Consider the following 17,514-nt stretch of genomic DNA (forward strand, 5'->3'; position numbering starts at 1 on the left):
GGGGGTACAAGTATCTTTTTCAATCAGTGTTTTTGTGTCTTTTGGGTAGATACCTAGGAGTGGGATTGCTGGGTCATAGGGAAGCTCCATGTTAAAGCATGTCTTTTAATCACAACAATGAAACAACACTAGGGAAAAGTTGTCAGAAGATCTGTTACATATAGTAAGACATCAGGTTGCATCTGATCTAGTCAGACTTCACTGTGAATCCCTGGGTCTCGCAACAGAGGCAGGCACCTTGCTGCAGGCTTGGCTCATCTCAACAGTCAGTATGTGGACAATGCTACTGGTACAGCCGATGCTGCTGCTAGAAACTGCCTTGGTACTGATGGTATTCCTGCTTGCTTGCATCAGGAATCTCATTCCAAAGTTGGTGGAGAAGAAAATTGATGACAGGGTGTTCACAGAGGCTGGAATGCAATGCTCAGAGTTATTCTACAAGCATTCTTTATTATTCAAACAAGGAGTGATTTCCTGTTTGGGAAGTTCTGTTTGTTAATCTCTTTAGTAATAGCCAGAATGCAGCAACAAAGGGAAGGAAACTTGCTTTCTTTCTCATCATTCCACAGATAGTTTGGCTGTCTTTGACTGAGGGCAGTTATTTAGCAGCAAGGGCTACAGAAAAGTGATGCATTTTTTCAGTGCCTGCATTGCCTTCAATATGAATATTGAATATTAAAATACAGTGGACTGTGTGGAGAGAATTAAGTAATCCCAGAATACCCTAACCCTTGAGCATATCCTTCCTCTTGGAAATGGTGACCTGAGGGGCTAGGGATAGACCACTTAGAACTTTCCATGGTGTCTAGGCTTATTAAAGGTCAGCTGTGACTTTTCTGATTTCATTAGTCAAATATTTGATACCAGGGTATAACAGAACAAATGTGTGATTTATTCACACTATCTATTTAAACCTAAAATGAAAAAATGACAGAGGATGTTGTCTTGTGACTAAAAAAATTACCTTTCTGGTCAGGAAAAAAACAAAATTTGCAAGTTGACAATAGACCTAAGATGTGTTGGGGGAAGGAAAGGGTTCAAAAATGGAGAGCAGAGCATAAATGACTGTGATGATGAGTCATGGGTGCTGTAGTGCTGGAGAGAACTGAGGAACTATACCTGAGGGAGAAAGCAAATATTGTAACAACAACAACAAAAAAAAAAACAATGTAACAAATAAATGTAATTATTAAAAATATAAATAGAAAGTAAAAACTTCCTTTCCACATACCAGATTTGTGATGGGGGGGGCGGGGATCAAACTTCAAACCCTCTAGCCAGAAACTCCAGATCCCTAATTGCTGATAATTGGACTACACCCGTCCTCCTGACCTCTGCTCCAGACTGCAACTCCCTGTCCTCTTCACCAGTTCACCTGGATGCTGAACTTGCAAAAACCAAACAAACGAATATGTGCATGTTGGAGACCAGCTCCAACTATTGAGGTGTCTGGAGGCAAGACAGCCAGGACCCTAAGGTGGGAAGGCTTCTGCAAGCTGAGATTCCTAAAAAGGGGAGAAAAGGAGAAAAAGGGGAAAGGGGAGCGAGGAAGACACGGGAATCGGAGTTGGGTGCAAGTCTTCCTGCCCATCTTTTGCAGGTCTTTATTTATACTATTTAGCAAGATTTAGTTACAATAATGCATCAGGTACATTAATAAGAAATCGGCATAAACGTTTTAAAGGAAGAGGGGAACAATGCATCCTCCTCCTGCTACTTTATGGCATACTAGACTATACATCTTTGTGATAACTTTCATGTTTATGGATGTTTAACTATGACTTTAAAGGATCAGGGTCTGGGAAAGGATGAGCTGTTAGCAAAGAATTTAGGAGTCCTAGGGAAGGAATAAATTGTGTTAGCAGAGTCCTCGGTCATAGTCTAAAGAGAAGCTAATGGCTAACTTAAGGTTAGCAGAGAGTAGCTAGTTTTTGTTTTAGGAAGAGGTTAAATAAGACTAGCAGAAAGTAGTTAGTGATTGTTTTAGGAAAAGAGTAAATTAAGAAGTCACATAGTTATGCATTAAGCAAAAACTGTGTTGATAATGTTAGGAAATTGTCCATGGGTCCTTATGCCCTGGGAGTTATCTAAGATTCGCTTTGTGTCAAAAGACCAAGGAAGCTTTCCAGGAGTCTTGATGCTCCAGGATCTTATCTCTCCAAGAGCTTGCTTTTTGTCTTCAGTCAAAGGAATTTCCTGCCTAGGAGCAGCTCAGCTTGTACTTTGCCCAGGCCAGGTAGCCAATTTAGAGCTAAGGCAATCCAGTTACAGACTGATGTTGCTACAATATTTTTTGATATTATGATTATACAAAAAAGGGAGGTCATAACATAAGTTAGCACTGGAAATTCTGATTTTTCAGAGCTTTTCCAGAGCTACCCGGAATCTGTCAGACGATAGCCGTTGCATAGCTTGTGTCACGTGCACATGCACACAAGTTCGTGGTCTTCCATGTTTGTGGAGAACTCAACAGTCTCATTGCTCTTCAGTCTTCGCTGTTTCATTCTCGGCTATTCTCCTCAAGTCCACAATCTGTCTCATTCCCACACCTCATGATCTTGCTTCGGTCTTTCTGAGAAAATAAACCCAAAGGGCCAAAAAACTCATATTATCTGCTAACCAGTTACACATATTTTCTCATCATTTGCTCAGAGGTGGTTATTCCTATTGCAGATAAGGTAACTGAAGTTTGGGCTGGAGCTCTGCAGAATGACCTATCACATTCCTTCTGTCAACATGACTAAATTTGCAGAGACCATCTACATTTCTTTGATTTTCTTAGGCTTCTTTCCTGTCTTAGGCTATTAGCCCTCCATCTGTGATCTGTATCTTCTTCCTGGGGACCTTGATGGTGGATCACCATAACTTTATACTCCATCTTGTAATAAGTCTCTCCTTTAAATGTAAATGCTTAAGTCTCTGTCTTCGCAAAAAATCCATTCTTCATTTTTGCATCTGTTTATGGATTTTGCCTATTACTCTTCTTTCTTCACAGCAAGCTTTGACTAGTACCTTCTAAGCATTAAGCATTAGTTTGCCACCTCCAATTCACTCTTCCACTGAAACAATCATTTTATAATTTTATATTATTTTATTCTAGGAATGTGGGGTTTGGAGCAAAGAAATAAATCCAAATTTACATTTCAGTCATGAACCTGTAATTCCTTGCTATGTTCGTTACCCTTCAAAGTTGACACCATCCATCTGTGACTTCCATAGCACCAGTTTCTCCTAAACGTGCAGTTCTCTTTCAGTTCACTCATTACTAATTTTGGGGGGGTATCACCTTCTCCCCTGTGTTCCCTGTCAGTGCACTCCAATGGTTTATGATTAAATTTTTTTGTTTTTTTTTTTTCACTTTAATTTAAAAAATTCATGTTTCCATAGTTTTAAATCTCTATGCTGAGATTTCCTTTACATCTAATCCACATCTCTCAGTGCCTGAAAAACCCACCATACTAATTGCTTAGTGAACTTGGGATGATAGTCACAGTGCGTAAAAATCATTATTCTAAATGGAATGGGAATTTTCATGGAAATCTCAATGTCTTCAGGTCCAAAACCAGATTAAAGTCTCTCTGTCCATCTTCCCTACCAACCTGGCTGGGAAGACAAGCATCCAGCGATGCTCTGGTCAGGAGCCACCAAGGTCACCCTTCTACCTTCTCCTATGCTCATTTCCAATGAGAATTTATAATGTTCTTTAATCCTTTAGAGCTCCATCCTACTTTTAGCTCTCATTTGATTATATTAGCTTGTACCTCCAAAATTTCTTGCCCGAACTAAAATCTTTACTTCTCTGTAGGATTCATCTGGTTTCCTGTTAGAGCAATACTTTTATCCATTAGGACTATCATCCTATTTGTTTCACTTATATATATAAGTGATTTGTTTCACTTATGTCACCCACAAGTATTAGGTTTTGATTATTTACCTTCAGAGTAATAGTATTTAATGTGTCATTGTCCTTAGACATTTTTCATTTTGTTTTTGTTTTCCCTGGGGTCTGCAAAACCCAACTTAAATGCACTATAAAACAGTAAGTTTTATTGTTAATATTTTTTAAGCTCTTTTGTTTACTTTAGATTTTTCCAACTTGAAAAAATCCTAAAATTTTAAAAAGCTTACTGGCCTCTCTCCCTTTTTTATAATGAACTTCAGTTAATAATTTTCTTAAGGTTCATACTTCCCAAGGAACATTTGTGCTAGCGATTTTTCTAGAGTTGATAGCTGCCTTCCCTGACTTAAGTGTCTCTGACAATTGAATGTGACTGCATGATTTGCAAGGATTTTCTACAAACTTAATGTGAGTGTCCCATCGGGATAGATAATAAGGGCAAATGCTGTCTTCCTAAACAGCTTCTTCTAAAATTGCATTTGATCTGCTTTTAGCACAGCTTTTTTTTTTTTTTAAGATTGATTTATTTATTCATATAGAACTGGGGTACAGGCCAGAGATGCGGAGGGTGAGAGGATTCACCAGACCAGAGTGTGGAGGAGACCAGGTAGATCGACGAAGTATACTGCTGAGGGGAGCAGCAGGCGGGTCAGGAGAGGTCTGCCACGCCATGTGGATCTCCTCCGGGGCAGGCGGGGATCAAACTCATGCAGAAGTGGCTTAAGCTTCTTAGTGCTGTAGCACAGCTTTAATAGCTGCCATTACCTGCATTCACTAACTGCTTTGCTCTTTTTAGCTCCAAAAACCACTGTCTGGTCAAAACCAGAAATAGGCATGCTGGTTGTGCATGTAAACACAGCCTCAATTTTGCTTTTAGCTTGTTTATTTCAGACATCTTGTTCCTTTGTTTTTCAGTCATCTTATATGACGGCATTACTCATATGAAGTAAAATCACTTAATGATTGTTACTCTGTAATTTGAGGTTTTATTTTCTGATCTTTGAGGAAACTCCCATCCTCAAGGAGCTAACTGCTACATCTGGAAAATATCTATAAATACATCCCTATTCCATTTTACTAGAGTTCTCAATGTTATGCTACATTTTCATTGAAAATAACAATGATTTTGTTTTTATATTTGAATAAATTGAAATTTGAATCCAAGTCATTCACAGCTGATAGCTTTATATTGTTTAATATTTTTCATTTTGGGATCTGGGTACATATGTTAGCATATATAAAGCAAACACAGTAATTTATAAAGTTGTGATTTACAGTATATGAAACCTTGAATGAAGGTTATTCAAGGTAATTTATAGCACTACATTCTTCACTTCAAAAACAATAGTTACATTTTAGCACAGTTTTTACATGTAAATATGTAGAGATGAAACCATTTATAAAAAAATGAACTAGAAAAGATTTAAAAGTGTATGGTTTTAGAAGTAGGTGATTTTCTTCACATCTTGGTTTAAAGAATCAGTCTGTTATTCAAAGTTTGCTACATAGAAGCAATTTATGGTAACCTTGATGAACATTCAATATTGGGATTTGTTTTTCATATTCCTATGAATTTTCAGTGACTCCACTCAATATCTTATGCACTGTAATTATTTATCCATTTTTATGATTTTTTTTCTATAAAAATAATTCAAAATGGGCCCTCCCTGGTGGCACAGCGGGCTAAAAGCTCAGCACAAAGAAGCTTAAGCCACTTCCACATGAGTTCGATCCCCGCCTGCCCCGGAGGAGATCCACATGGCGTGGCAGACCTCTCCTGACCCGCCCGCTGCTCCCCTCAGCAGTGTACTTCATCCATCTGCCTGTTCTGCTCCCTACTCTGTCTCTGGTGAATCCTCTCACCCTCCGCATCTCTGGCCTGTACCCCAGTTCTATACGAATAAATAAATAAATCTTAAAAATAAAAAAAAATGCAAAAAGGAGCCTGGAAGAAGAATAATTTTTCCTTTTCTTTCATTTTCATCATTTTCTCCTTTTCTTCCGAGAATATTAAAAGCCTGCATTGGTATGCATTCTTTTTTATTTTAAACTTTAGTTTTTCTCAGTTGATGTTCTTAAGTTAGAAATAGGTCAACTAATGCTTCCCTATGCAAATGTCTTGCTCTGTATTTCTGTTTAGAGCACTAATTAACTGAAATGTGTATTACTTGGAAACTGAAGGGAAAGTAACTGTAGCTACCTTATTGAAGCATTTATTCTGGATACATTTATTTCATCCATAAGAGCCAGGTTCTTAAAAAGGTACTGAAATTGTAATATGACTAAGAAACAATGTTGTAGCTCAAATACAAGCTAGTTGTCTTAGCCTGTTTAACCTTCTATAGTAAGAAAACATCATAAATGGTTGGATTGTAAACAGTAGAAATTTTTATCTCACACTTGAGGCTGAGAAGTTCAAGATCAAGACACCAGCTGATTTGGTATCCAAGAGAGTCACATTTAAGGCAGCTGTCTTCTCACTGTAATCTCACTTGAAGGAAGGAGGAAGGAATCTCTCAGGGATGTTTTTCCTAAGGACACTAATTCAACCCCTGCAGTTCTGTCCTCATGACATAATCACCCCCAGATACATAACATTGGGCATTGGGTATTGGGTTTCAGCAGGTGAATTTTGAAAAGACATAAACCAATCCTACCTGTAGTGATTCTGTCAAAACACTAAAGACAAATAAAAGATACCTCTGAAACTAGTTATTCAGGCTCTCCATTTCTACCTATCCTACCCTTCTGCCAATTTAACCTCTGATAAAACAGCTGTTAAGACCCTACCTCCCCAAAGACTCCATGCTCCCACTGACTCACCAGGCATTGTGACCATGGTCTGTCTTTCCATCTTCTTCTGCAAAATACCTCTGCATATACTCAGCAATGGACCAAACTCAAACTCATCACTCAACCAGACACTCTCAGTCCGCTTTCTGCCTAGCAAAATTCTATCCCTCCCTCCAAGCCTGCATTGTGTCCATTTTTTTCTTTCTTCATCCGATCTACTCTTTTTGCATTTTTTTTTATTTAACATGTCTCCAACCTTCTGCAATGCAAGAATAAGCAAATAAGCAAACAAACTTGAACTCTTACAGAGCCTGGAATTGCTTTCCATTTTGCTTTGGCAAGAGAGTGCCCAATAAGTAAATATCGAATGCATTCATTAACTGAACAAAGACTATTTCACAAGCATTGAATTTGTTTCTACTATGAGCCAGTTTATTGTTTGGCAATGAGATATAGATTAAATAGATAAGCTTGTGGACAAAATTCAGTCTGTTAAGTACTTCAACAGAGGTAAGCCTTTATGGGAGTGGCACTAATTCAAGTGAGTCAATAAAATAAAAAAAATGGATGTATATGTGAATGAATAACTTAGTTCCTCTGAGCTGACATTTACAGGAAATGCCCTCATTTCTTACTTACAATGCTCACTCAAAAGCTCAGGTGGAAACTAGTTCTGATTCTCAACACCTGCTGTCTTAGCTGCTGTCACTTTTTAACCACTGCACAGACTGAGGGCTCCAATTTTTACTTTAAAAATATTAACTAAGGATTTGAAACATAATTCTTAAGCATAAGGCTCATGTTTCAAAATTAGAGACAGGTAAAATATTTGTTTAATGTTTCTTCATTCTATCATCACGCGCATGATTTTAACTGTTTACTTTCTTCCATTGGCATTCTCCTTAGGATGACATGAAACTTCTAGAGTTCTTTGCAAAAAGAATCTCAGATTAATATTTTTATGGGCTTTTTCTGTTTTACAGCCTTTCCATTCAAATTTTTCTTTTTCCTTATCTGGCTTTGCTATTTTATCTTTTAGACACAAAAATGAAGGTAGCCACTTGAACCTGTATTGTACTTGGCACAGTGACCTGATAGGTGATATAAATGGGGTGAGATCATTACATGCACTTCAGGCAGGCATCATCCAGTTACTCAGGATCATTGTGCTGTGACTCGTCAGACAACATAGTTTGGACCAAATCTTTCTTGATGTCCTTCTGCAAGGTATCTGTAGATATCACTCAATTGAATTTTCAAATAGACAAATCTGACCTGCAAATCTTTACTTTTCATGTTACCATGTCATATTAGACCCCTGTGAACTTAAAGTGAGAAAACAAGACATTGTTTTTTATTTCTATGGTCCAGTCCTTCAGCCAGTGTTTATCGAACACCTACTATGTGCCAGACATTTTTCTACATGTGGAAGTATGGAAACAATAATTAAATAACACAATTGATGTCTTTTGAGCAGCCAAAGGAAAGGGGACTGAGCATTACTGAGGGAGAGAAGTGTATTTGATGCCAGTTGTTCAGAAAAAGCCTCTTCAGTAAGGTGCATTTGAGCAGAGACTGAGTAAATGAGAAGGGAGCTTGCAGCTATGTGGAGAGGAGCATTCCAGAAAGAGGTGGAAGCAAGTGCCAAGCCCTGAGGCTTCACATGCTCAGGGAACAAAAAAGGAAGCCAGTGAAGCCAGAGTAGAGAGATCAAAGCAGATTGGTAGGAAGTAAAATCTGCGAGGATGTGTTGGTGACATCATATGAATGTTGTGGCTGTGGTTAGTTTATTTTATTCTGAGGGAGATGAAAAGGTGTTGGAGGGACGTAAGCCAATGGATGACACACAGCTTGTATATATTTTAAAAGATTACTATAGCTAGTGGGTTGTTTGAGTTTTCTTATTCTGTGTAGCAAATTACTACATATTTACTGCCTTAAAACAACGTGCATTTATTATCTCACAGGTCCCATGGGTCAGAGCCAGGGAGGACGGGCTTCTTAGCTGGGTCTCATAACATAAACTCCAGGTGCTGCCGGGCTCTGTTCTCCACGAAGCTTGGGTCCCATTGCAAGCTTGTGCAAGCTGTTGGCAGAATTCACATCCTGAGATTGCAAGATCAAACTCCAGGTCCTCAGGGTTTTTTGTCTGTTTGTTTTTGCCATTTTCACCATCTTTAGTTTGATATTTAAAGAACAACAACTCATTAAGGAGCTGTTGTAGAATATGCTAAGGAAAATAAGTCTAAAGGAGAAAGACAAGTACCAGATGATTTTACTCACATGTGGTTTAAAACACATACACACACACAAACAAAACAAAGGAACAGGCAAAATTAAATGGCAAACCCTTGAAATCTAACGGAAGAACTGGAGCTAGCAGAAGGAGATGGGAGCAAAGTGGAAGCAAGGCGGAGGGAGCCCAATGGACCATGATGGAGGAGTATTGGGGCTTTGGTGGTGGATGTGTATGGAAACAGTATAGTTGTGAAAGTCTCCACAACTCATACACATCTGAAACTCTGGCCCCATTAAGCAACAACTCTTCTCTCCAGTCCTCCTTCTGGTAAGCATTATTCTACTTCCTTTCTCTATGAATTTGACTTCTTTAGATGGCTCACATAAGTGGAATCATATAGTACTTGTCTTTTTTGTGACTGGCTGTTCCTTCGTTTTGCTGGCTGTCAGCCTGGGGGACTGTCAGTCCCTAGCTATGTACCTCTCAACCTGGTAGCTGACTTCTTCAAAGACAGCAAGAGAATCACTGGGAATCACCCACTTTCCAACTTGCCAGCATCACATGATCACAACCCGGATGTCCCCATCAGTATTGTCCTCTGATGGAACCTAGTAGGGAGTGACAGTCCCGTCAGAGTCACAGACCATGCCCACCCTGGAATGGAAGGGATTATGCAGGGTGTATTCCCAGAGTCCTTATCAGATTTCTGCCTCTCATGCAAATAGAGAACAGAATCTTGGAAAGGTAAGAGAGAAAGTGGAGTCCAGTTAAATAGCACTGGAGGTCTGGAGGTCAGTATTTCTCAAAATGTGATGTGTATATGAATCTCCTGGGTTTGTGTGAAAATAAATTCTGACTTAACTGAGTTACAGTGGAAGCATGCTAGTTGATGGTGATGCTGCTTTTGGAATAATAACAAGATGTGAGTTAGCAGTGACCTTGATGTGGTCTGGGCTTGTAATGGTGGAGATGAGAAGTGGACTGATTAAGGACCTCATTTGAAATTAGATTCAAAGGGCTTGCTAAGAGTAAACAGGCATCAGGATGACTTCTAACTTCAGGGGATGGCAAAGATTGTAAAAAGAGCTTAGCCAGGGCAACAATCAAGTGTTCAGCTGTGGCTATGCCAAGTTAGAATCCAGATAGATATGATCACTAAGTCTATGAAAATAGCAGGTTTGTAAATTATATGCAGTGTGACAAGAGAGTCAAAATTTTATGTTACTATGTACCACAACTGTGAGACTCTTCTTAAGTATGCTTGGAATTCATTTTAGTGTATTTAAAAAATATAAGCAATAAAATGGTTCTTACTGATTTTTGTTGCAGTTTCTCTCTGTTTCTCTTGCTTTGACATTTCTTGTCCCCATGCCAATGTTCTTTGCAGCAAATTAACATTTTATTACTAACACCATTAAAGCAATTCCTAGAAGCCAAAGTGTGCATCACTGCATATATAAGGCGTATCATATTCAAGCACTAAGACTAAAACTGGATTTAAAAAAAAAAATAAGTTTTCAGCAACTATTGATTCTGGTAGGTGACTCACTAGTAGCTGAATCACCTAATTTTCCCTGGCGACATAGGCATTTTCATGGTGTGACTAATTGTTTTCTTTCCTGGGCTAAATTATGCAGTTAGCTTTGTCCACTAAAAGAGCTTACATAGTAGTCAGGCCACACTGCTTTCAGAAAAGAGCACGTTAGGTTGCACAGAGAGGGTATGTTTACTTATAATGCCCTAAACATAAACTGTGTAAAATCTCTGGCTTATCCATATTCATTTTCTTGAAAGAATTGCATTGGAAAGGGATGTAAACTGAAATCTGTGTCACCCTGGTCTTCCATGGGATGGCTGCAGGAATGCTAGTTTAGCCAAAGAAAAGTTTAAAAAGGAGTTGGGCTTGCAACATTTCATATATTTTAATATTCTTTTAAATAAAACACATCTCTTGTTAACATTGTCAAGTGAAATAAGAGTATGAGAAATGATTCCTGGTTTCAGTTTGGGATAAAATGATGGCAACATAGGCGAGTTGGTGTAGAGCACGGTTCATTCTGTGGAAGAGGTGAAAATTCACTTCTCTGCATGCAAAAGTCTTTGTAGAAACCCCGGTTTTATTTTCCTTGTTGATAAGCAGCAAAGTCTGGTAGGTTTTATGACCAGATATAAAGGAGAGTAAGGAGGGACATATTTCAAGGATGGCCTGGTGATTATGTTTTTAAATTAAACTAAGTCATTCAATCACTGGGGTGACAGCAGATCTTAACCCCACTGAGTGTGCTAAGCAAATCAGATTTTATAATGTCGGGGCACCCTTCAGTCTGGAACCCTGGGCTGGGACTATTACCTGATGTGATGATTAGTTTTCTGTTCATTTGGAAGAGTGTGAACAAAGTCACTACAGATACTGCACTTGTTATGGTTGATCTGTGGGTCTCTATTTTGTATAGAAAATCAGAATCTAAATGTAGGTGTAACTTTCATAAATGTGTTCACAGGTGCCCCCATTTTTCCTACTATTGAATCTACTTTCATGTAATATGTTAACTTCATTTATAATATGAAATTTAGCTTTTGCATGATAATTTAAGCAACTAACTTCTGACCTTTTCTTTTCCCTAGGAGCACTGAATCAAAAAAACTGGGGAAAGAAATATCCGACATGCACTAGTCCCAAACAATCTCCCATCAATATTGATGAAGATCTTACTCAAGTAAATGTAAATCTTAAGAAACTTAAATTTCAGGGTTGGGATAAGACATCTTTGGAAAACACATTCATTCATAACACGGGGAAAACAGGTAAAATGTTTGTATTTTGCTTGTAATTTCAGTATGTTTATATTATTGTAGATTGGGTTTAAATTAGTTTCATTTCATTTTCCTTTAATAATATAGAATAAACTCATAGAAACCAAAAAACTAGCGAAAATTGTAAATTTAGAGAACACTTTGGATTGTGCACAAAAATTAAATGACTAAAGTCATCATATTATCTCCAGTAAAAAAATAATAATGATGCCTCCACTAGAAGATGTGTTAAAGATAATGTTTAAATAATTAATTATTTCATCACTTAGTCAATTTGGTTATCTTTTTCTTGGGCATCTCAGTTTTATCTTATCTGTTCCACCTCTTGCTATATTCAATATTTAGAGCTGAAAAAAAGCAATCAACTACAATTGAATTTTAAGAAAATTATTTACCAGCCTTTCTATATAAAAGGCTAAACATAGATATTTAGGAAATAGCCCTCTGTATCTTTTTTTTGTTTTTGGAGACAATCCTTTTTTAATTCTTAAAAAATTTTTTGAGATTTTTTTTTAAAACATGCAAAGTGTAATACCATGAAAAAAGTTTCAATCCAGTAAGTGACAGATGGACAAAATAGTTTTTTAAAAATGGAGATTTCTTTTGCTGATAATGATAATTATATTTTAAATGAAATTAAATGTAGATTAGGAAGTGTGGAAAATATACCCATAGGGAAAATTTCAAAGTTTTAATAGCAATATTTCTGTGGTTTTATCATGTGTGATTTTTTCCTTTGTTTTCTATAATCTGGTGATACAACTATTTAATGTAATTAATTTAAAAGTCATAAGACTGTAGGAATTTTACTATATTTGTACATAATACATAATAAACTGGCAATAAGTTTTAAATAAGTCACTAAGAATATTATCACGTTATATTATTTAGTAAATACATAAAACTATACTGTATCTTATCTTGACATTTTTATTACCAGTTTTGGAAAGCAGTAAAAAGCAGGAAGATGTGTAATCTGCTTTATTTCCCTTAGTGGAGTATGGTCATGCACTTAGTCATTAGAACTAAGATTTTTGAGCTTCAAAATACAATGTTGGATTTTAAGCAAATTAGCCTGTATGACTCAATTTCCTTATCTGAAAATTGGGATTTTGATGGTATATTCTTCCTAGGGTTGTGCAAGTCTCAAATGTTCAATCCATGTAAAGGACTTAGTGTGATGATGCTGATTATGATAATGAACGATGATTAATGGAAGTTGACATTGCTAGCTAACTGGCCTATATATTGGATTCATTCCTTAATACCAATAGTGATTTCTACCCAGTAGAACAAAGCTCTTTAACTTTGATGAAAGACATTAAAGTCTTGTATAAGGTCTCAGCAGAATCATTCATCTTTAGATGAATCATAAAATACAATAATATCTAAAATACAGATAATATCTATTGTGCATCTCAACTAGGGGAGTTTTACTATACTGATGGTTGCCAACAGGGAGCAAACGGTAGGTGGCTAGAAACCCTTCGGTAGGAATGGATTTCCTGTCTTCCTTGCCACATCTAGGACAGAGCATGTTCTAGAGCTTGATGGAGCCTGGATGATGCTTGGATGGAAAAAGAGAGGAGATAATGATAATGATAAGGAGTACAAATAGCTGAAAGTTGGTGGGGAGGGGCTTCCCAGGAGAAATGCTTGTCTCTTCTCCCTTTACTCTATCCTTTTTTTGCCATCAGATTCCTTAGGCAAAGAGCTTGGAGGGAACCTTTTGCTTAGGACAAACAAGAGATTGACTTGTATAATCTGCTGTGACTGTCAGGCAGCTGTAAGGTCTGTGGTTTAGTTTCCATGTATGGCGATAAGATATGTTAATATAATATGCAGAGTTGCAAAGATCAGCTTCCAACTTAGTCTTTATTTTTATTTACCAAAGAAATTACTTTCTTAATGTACCTTTAATAGAAGAAAATTGAGCTGAAATTTGTAATTTTGATTTTCAGAAACATAGATGTAGCTTATTGCATTGTTATTTGTTTATTTGGTTCTGTTTTCTTAGTGGAAATTAATCTCACTAATGACTACCGTCTCAGCGGAGGAGTCTCTGACATGGTATTCAAAGCAAGCAAGATAACTTTTCACTGGGGAAAATGCAATATGTCATCTGATGGATCAGAACATAGTCTGGAAGGACAAAAATTTCCACTTGAGGCAAGTCAATAGTTCCATGGGTTACTATTCCATGTTCTGAATCATTGGGATTTCATTTGACATGTAATTTGGTTTATTTGTAATTCAGATCTTATAACTTATAGAGTTACATTTTGTTTACTTGGTTAAGATCTGCCTTCCTCACTAGACTAAACTCAATAAGACTCATATTTGATTTGCTGCTTCCTGGTAAGTCAGAGCTACATTCTATGGAGATGATCAATAAATGATGAGTGAAGGAAATGTTTCCCATAGCCCATTTAAATGCAAATTTAAATTAAAAAAAGTGTTTAGCTTTAAAATTGACAGACTAGATATAACAAATAATGTGTATGTGGTGAAACAAGCACTTTCATACATTTCTGAAGAGAATATAAATTGGTATAAAGGAAGTAGTTTGCTTGTTTTTATAAAGAACATGAAGTGCTTTAGTCTCAATACCCACTATTTCACTTCAGAGCAAGTTATTCTAAAAAGACTTGTTTAAAAATCTAAAAAGATGTATCCAAAAGGAAACCATTTTTATATTAGGATGAACACTGTACAACTTGTAAAAAGTATATTTTAAATGATTTTTTTACCTGAAAAAGACTAAACTATAAAATAGATTACATGGTAGTATTATTTAAATTTTATAAAACACAAAAATTAGTGACTAAGTACAGTCTGAGTCAAATGAATTAGATTGGAATCCTAGCTTCACCATTCAGTTATTAGTTATATGACATGACATTATACAACTTGTTTTATGTACCTAATGCTCCTTTTTTTTATTGTGGAAATGACATCATAACATTTCCTACCTATAAAGTTACTATGAAAGTTAAATGAGGAAGAAAAGATTGTTACAATAATAAAAATAATTGAGGGAAATCATGGAGCAAATCAAATGATTTTTCTATGGCAATTCTTTTAAGGTGTCCTTTCTTTGCTTCTTTAAAACTTCAATATTTTGATGATTATTTTTGGCAGAACTTAACCTAGTGACTACCTTCGTAGTGAAGCAAATTTGGTTTGCTAAAGAAATAATAATCAATGCATTAAATATATAGCATCTCACTTCTGAGGCTTTAACACTTTCAAAATGCTACTCATTTAGACAAATAGAATATCAACAGAAAAATCTTGTCCTGGGCAACCACAATACATGGTACAAAATCTGTAAACTGAACCTCCTAAGTAGTTTGCATTCAGAAGTCCCTCAAGTCATCTCTGGAGGAATTTGTGTGTGTGTTGTTTAATTCTTAAAAAATCACTTGCTTAATTGTGCGGTCAGGGAAGCTTGGGGCCAAGCTGACTTGCTCTTTTTTCCTGGTCTCCCCATCCCTTTTCAATGCTGCCCCCAAATAATGCTGGAGGCCAGCACAAAATTTCAAACCAGCATTCTTTCTTGGTTGGATTGTTAAATCTCAACCTGGTTGTTCTCCCTCACTCCAGTCTGCTCTAGTCCCTCCACAACCACCTCCCCAGCGCCAATGACCAGAATGTATCTGTGAATTTCCATTTACTATCCTCAAGTCAGAACTGCTGGATTGCAATTGGGTCCTCCTAGATGACCCCTGACCACCCTTTTAGCCTTATCTCTCTCTCTCTTTCTCTCACTAACCCTCTACTAAAATCATAAACATATCAGGGTTTCCCACAGTGAACCCTCTACTGAAATCATAAACATATCAGGGTTTCCCACACTCCTACATGTAGGCTATTCCTAGGTGGGCTCCTCTGACTTGAACTTGGTCATCTCCTCAGCCTTCCCATCTGTCATCCTTTAAGCTGCTCATCCTTCCACAGCCAGTTGAGAAATCTGCTCTCTGAAAATCTTTAGTGAACCCCTCATGCTGCTGCCAATGCCAGGAGTAACTGCCCCCACCCTGCCTTACACCCTCTGTTTCTCTAGTCACAACCCTGACACTCTTCTGTGCCCTCAGAAATGTTTTGTTTTTCCTTTAATTATGCTTCTAAACTAGCTGAGTAACCTGATTTCTAAGCCCATGATATGAGTAGACCAAATTACAAGTGAGAGTGGCTCTTCATTACAGACAGCTATATGGACAGAGGTGGAATCCATCAATAATACATAGCTTCCCAGCGGGAGAGGAAACTTGTCATCTGAAACTTAAAACACTTGGGTATTTTGTTCAGTAGAAGTAGAGAATATGTAAGAGTTCCATTATTACTAAAGCACAGAGTGATGAATGTCCAAAAATGATAACCTGACCGAGGACCTCAAGAAAAGCGTGCCCATTCAAGAAAGACTGGAACCATTTGAAAATAAAAAGAATTATAAAAATCTATGGAATTTTTCACATTGAATTATTGAACTGATAAAATATTTTCCCAAATCCCTTTCTTGACCTTTATGAACCTTTATAGCTAATGAATCTATCTGTTATGTTTATAGATGCAAATCTACTGCTTTGATGCAGACCAATTTTCAAGTTTTGAAGAAGCAGCTAAAGGAAAAGGGAAGTTAAGAGCTTTGTCCATCTTATTTGAGGTAATCATTATGGATAGATTTGGCACTAACATAATTCCTTTGTTGCTCACATGGACAATTTTATATATATATATATATTATATATATATATATATATATATAATATATATATATAATATATATGTGTATGCACACACTCACACATATTTTACATCATTGTTCATTTTGTACATTTTTCATCTCAGTTGTAATCCCTGTGGACTTCCCACCACCGCTTCACCCATGTGCCTTCACCATAGTCCTGTGTGACCCTACTCCCCTCTTCACCCCATAGAATGTCTTGCCTACATGAAATATTGGTGTGAACTATCAAGACATACTTTCCAACAAGTGAAATGATAGCTCATGGGCATTTTTAAAGAGAATGACCCCTTTGCTGATATGTTTAAAAGGAGGTGCTTGTATTCACCAATGGGGTACCTCACTTCTGGTTGGAGCAAACTGTTGTGTAAGTTCATAGATTTATTTGTGGATGCAAAGTATCATTATGATGTAGCAGTAACAGTGCATCATCACATTTTCAAAAGTATTTTTCCTGTGGAAAACTTAAAAATTACTGGGTTTTGTTTGTTTTTTTTCTTGATCTGAAAAAAAAAAGTATTCCTGTGGAGGACATTAGTTTTTGATTATTTAAAATCAAATTCATTAATCTTTACATTTACTTGAATAGTTGAATATTTTACCCCTTTTTTAACAGGTTGGAATAGAAGAAAATCTGGATTACAAGGCAATTATTGATGGAGTTGAGAGTGTTAGTCGTTTTGGTAAGCCATCTGGAGAGATCTCTCCAAGTTTCTATTTTGGATGCATCTGAATTTTTATAATAGTTTTAAAACCACTTGTTCCAAAAGGAAACAGAGAAGACATTTATAATGACAATTAATCTCTCACTCTTTACACTTGATTAGTTATACATTTCTTACTGACAATTTACTAGCATTTTTCTGATAAAACATTAATGTTAGGAAGTTGAAGCTTTCTAATTTCATTCTTAAAAGTAATCTAAGTGCGGCCCTCCCTGGTGGCGCAGCGGGTTAAAGCACAGCACTGAGAATCTAAAACCGCTTCCGCATGAGTTCGATTCCCGCCTGCCCTGGAGGTGAC

General features: G+C 36.9%; 1 protein-coding gene across 3 annotated transcripts in view; it reads left to right on the forward strand.

Annotated features, from left to right (window-relative positions):
• PTPRZ1 (protein tyrosine phosphatase, receptor-type, Z polypeptide 1) overlaps nucleotides 1-17,514 on the forward strand; it is a 152,230-nt gene that overhangs the window by 67,662 nt on the left and 67,054 nt on the right. For all 3 annotated transcript variants that reach the window (XM_012720972.1, XM_012720973.1, XM_012720974.1), the window contains exons 3-6: nucleotides 11,556-11,735; nucleotides 13,762-13,913; nucleotides 16,315-16,410; nucleotides 17,108-17,174. In XM_012720972.1, the coding sequence (XP_012576426.1) occupies nucleotides 11,556-11,735; nucleotides 13,762-13,913; nucleotides 16,315-16,410; nucleotides 17,108-17,174 (495 nt within the window). The remainder of the gene's footprint in view (nucleotides 1-11,555; nucleotides 11,736-13,761; nucleotides 13,914-16,314; nucleotides 16,411-17,107; nucleotides 17,175-17,514) is intronic.

Source organism: Condylura cristata, unplaced genomic scaffold (genome assembly GCF_000260355.1).
Source record: "Condylura cristata isolate star-nosed mole 26May11 unplaced genomic scaffold, ConCri1.0 scaffold00005, whole genome shotgun sequence".
NCBI lineage: Eukaryota > Metazoa > Chordata > Mammalia > Eulipotyphla > Talpidae > Condylura > Condylura cristata.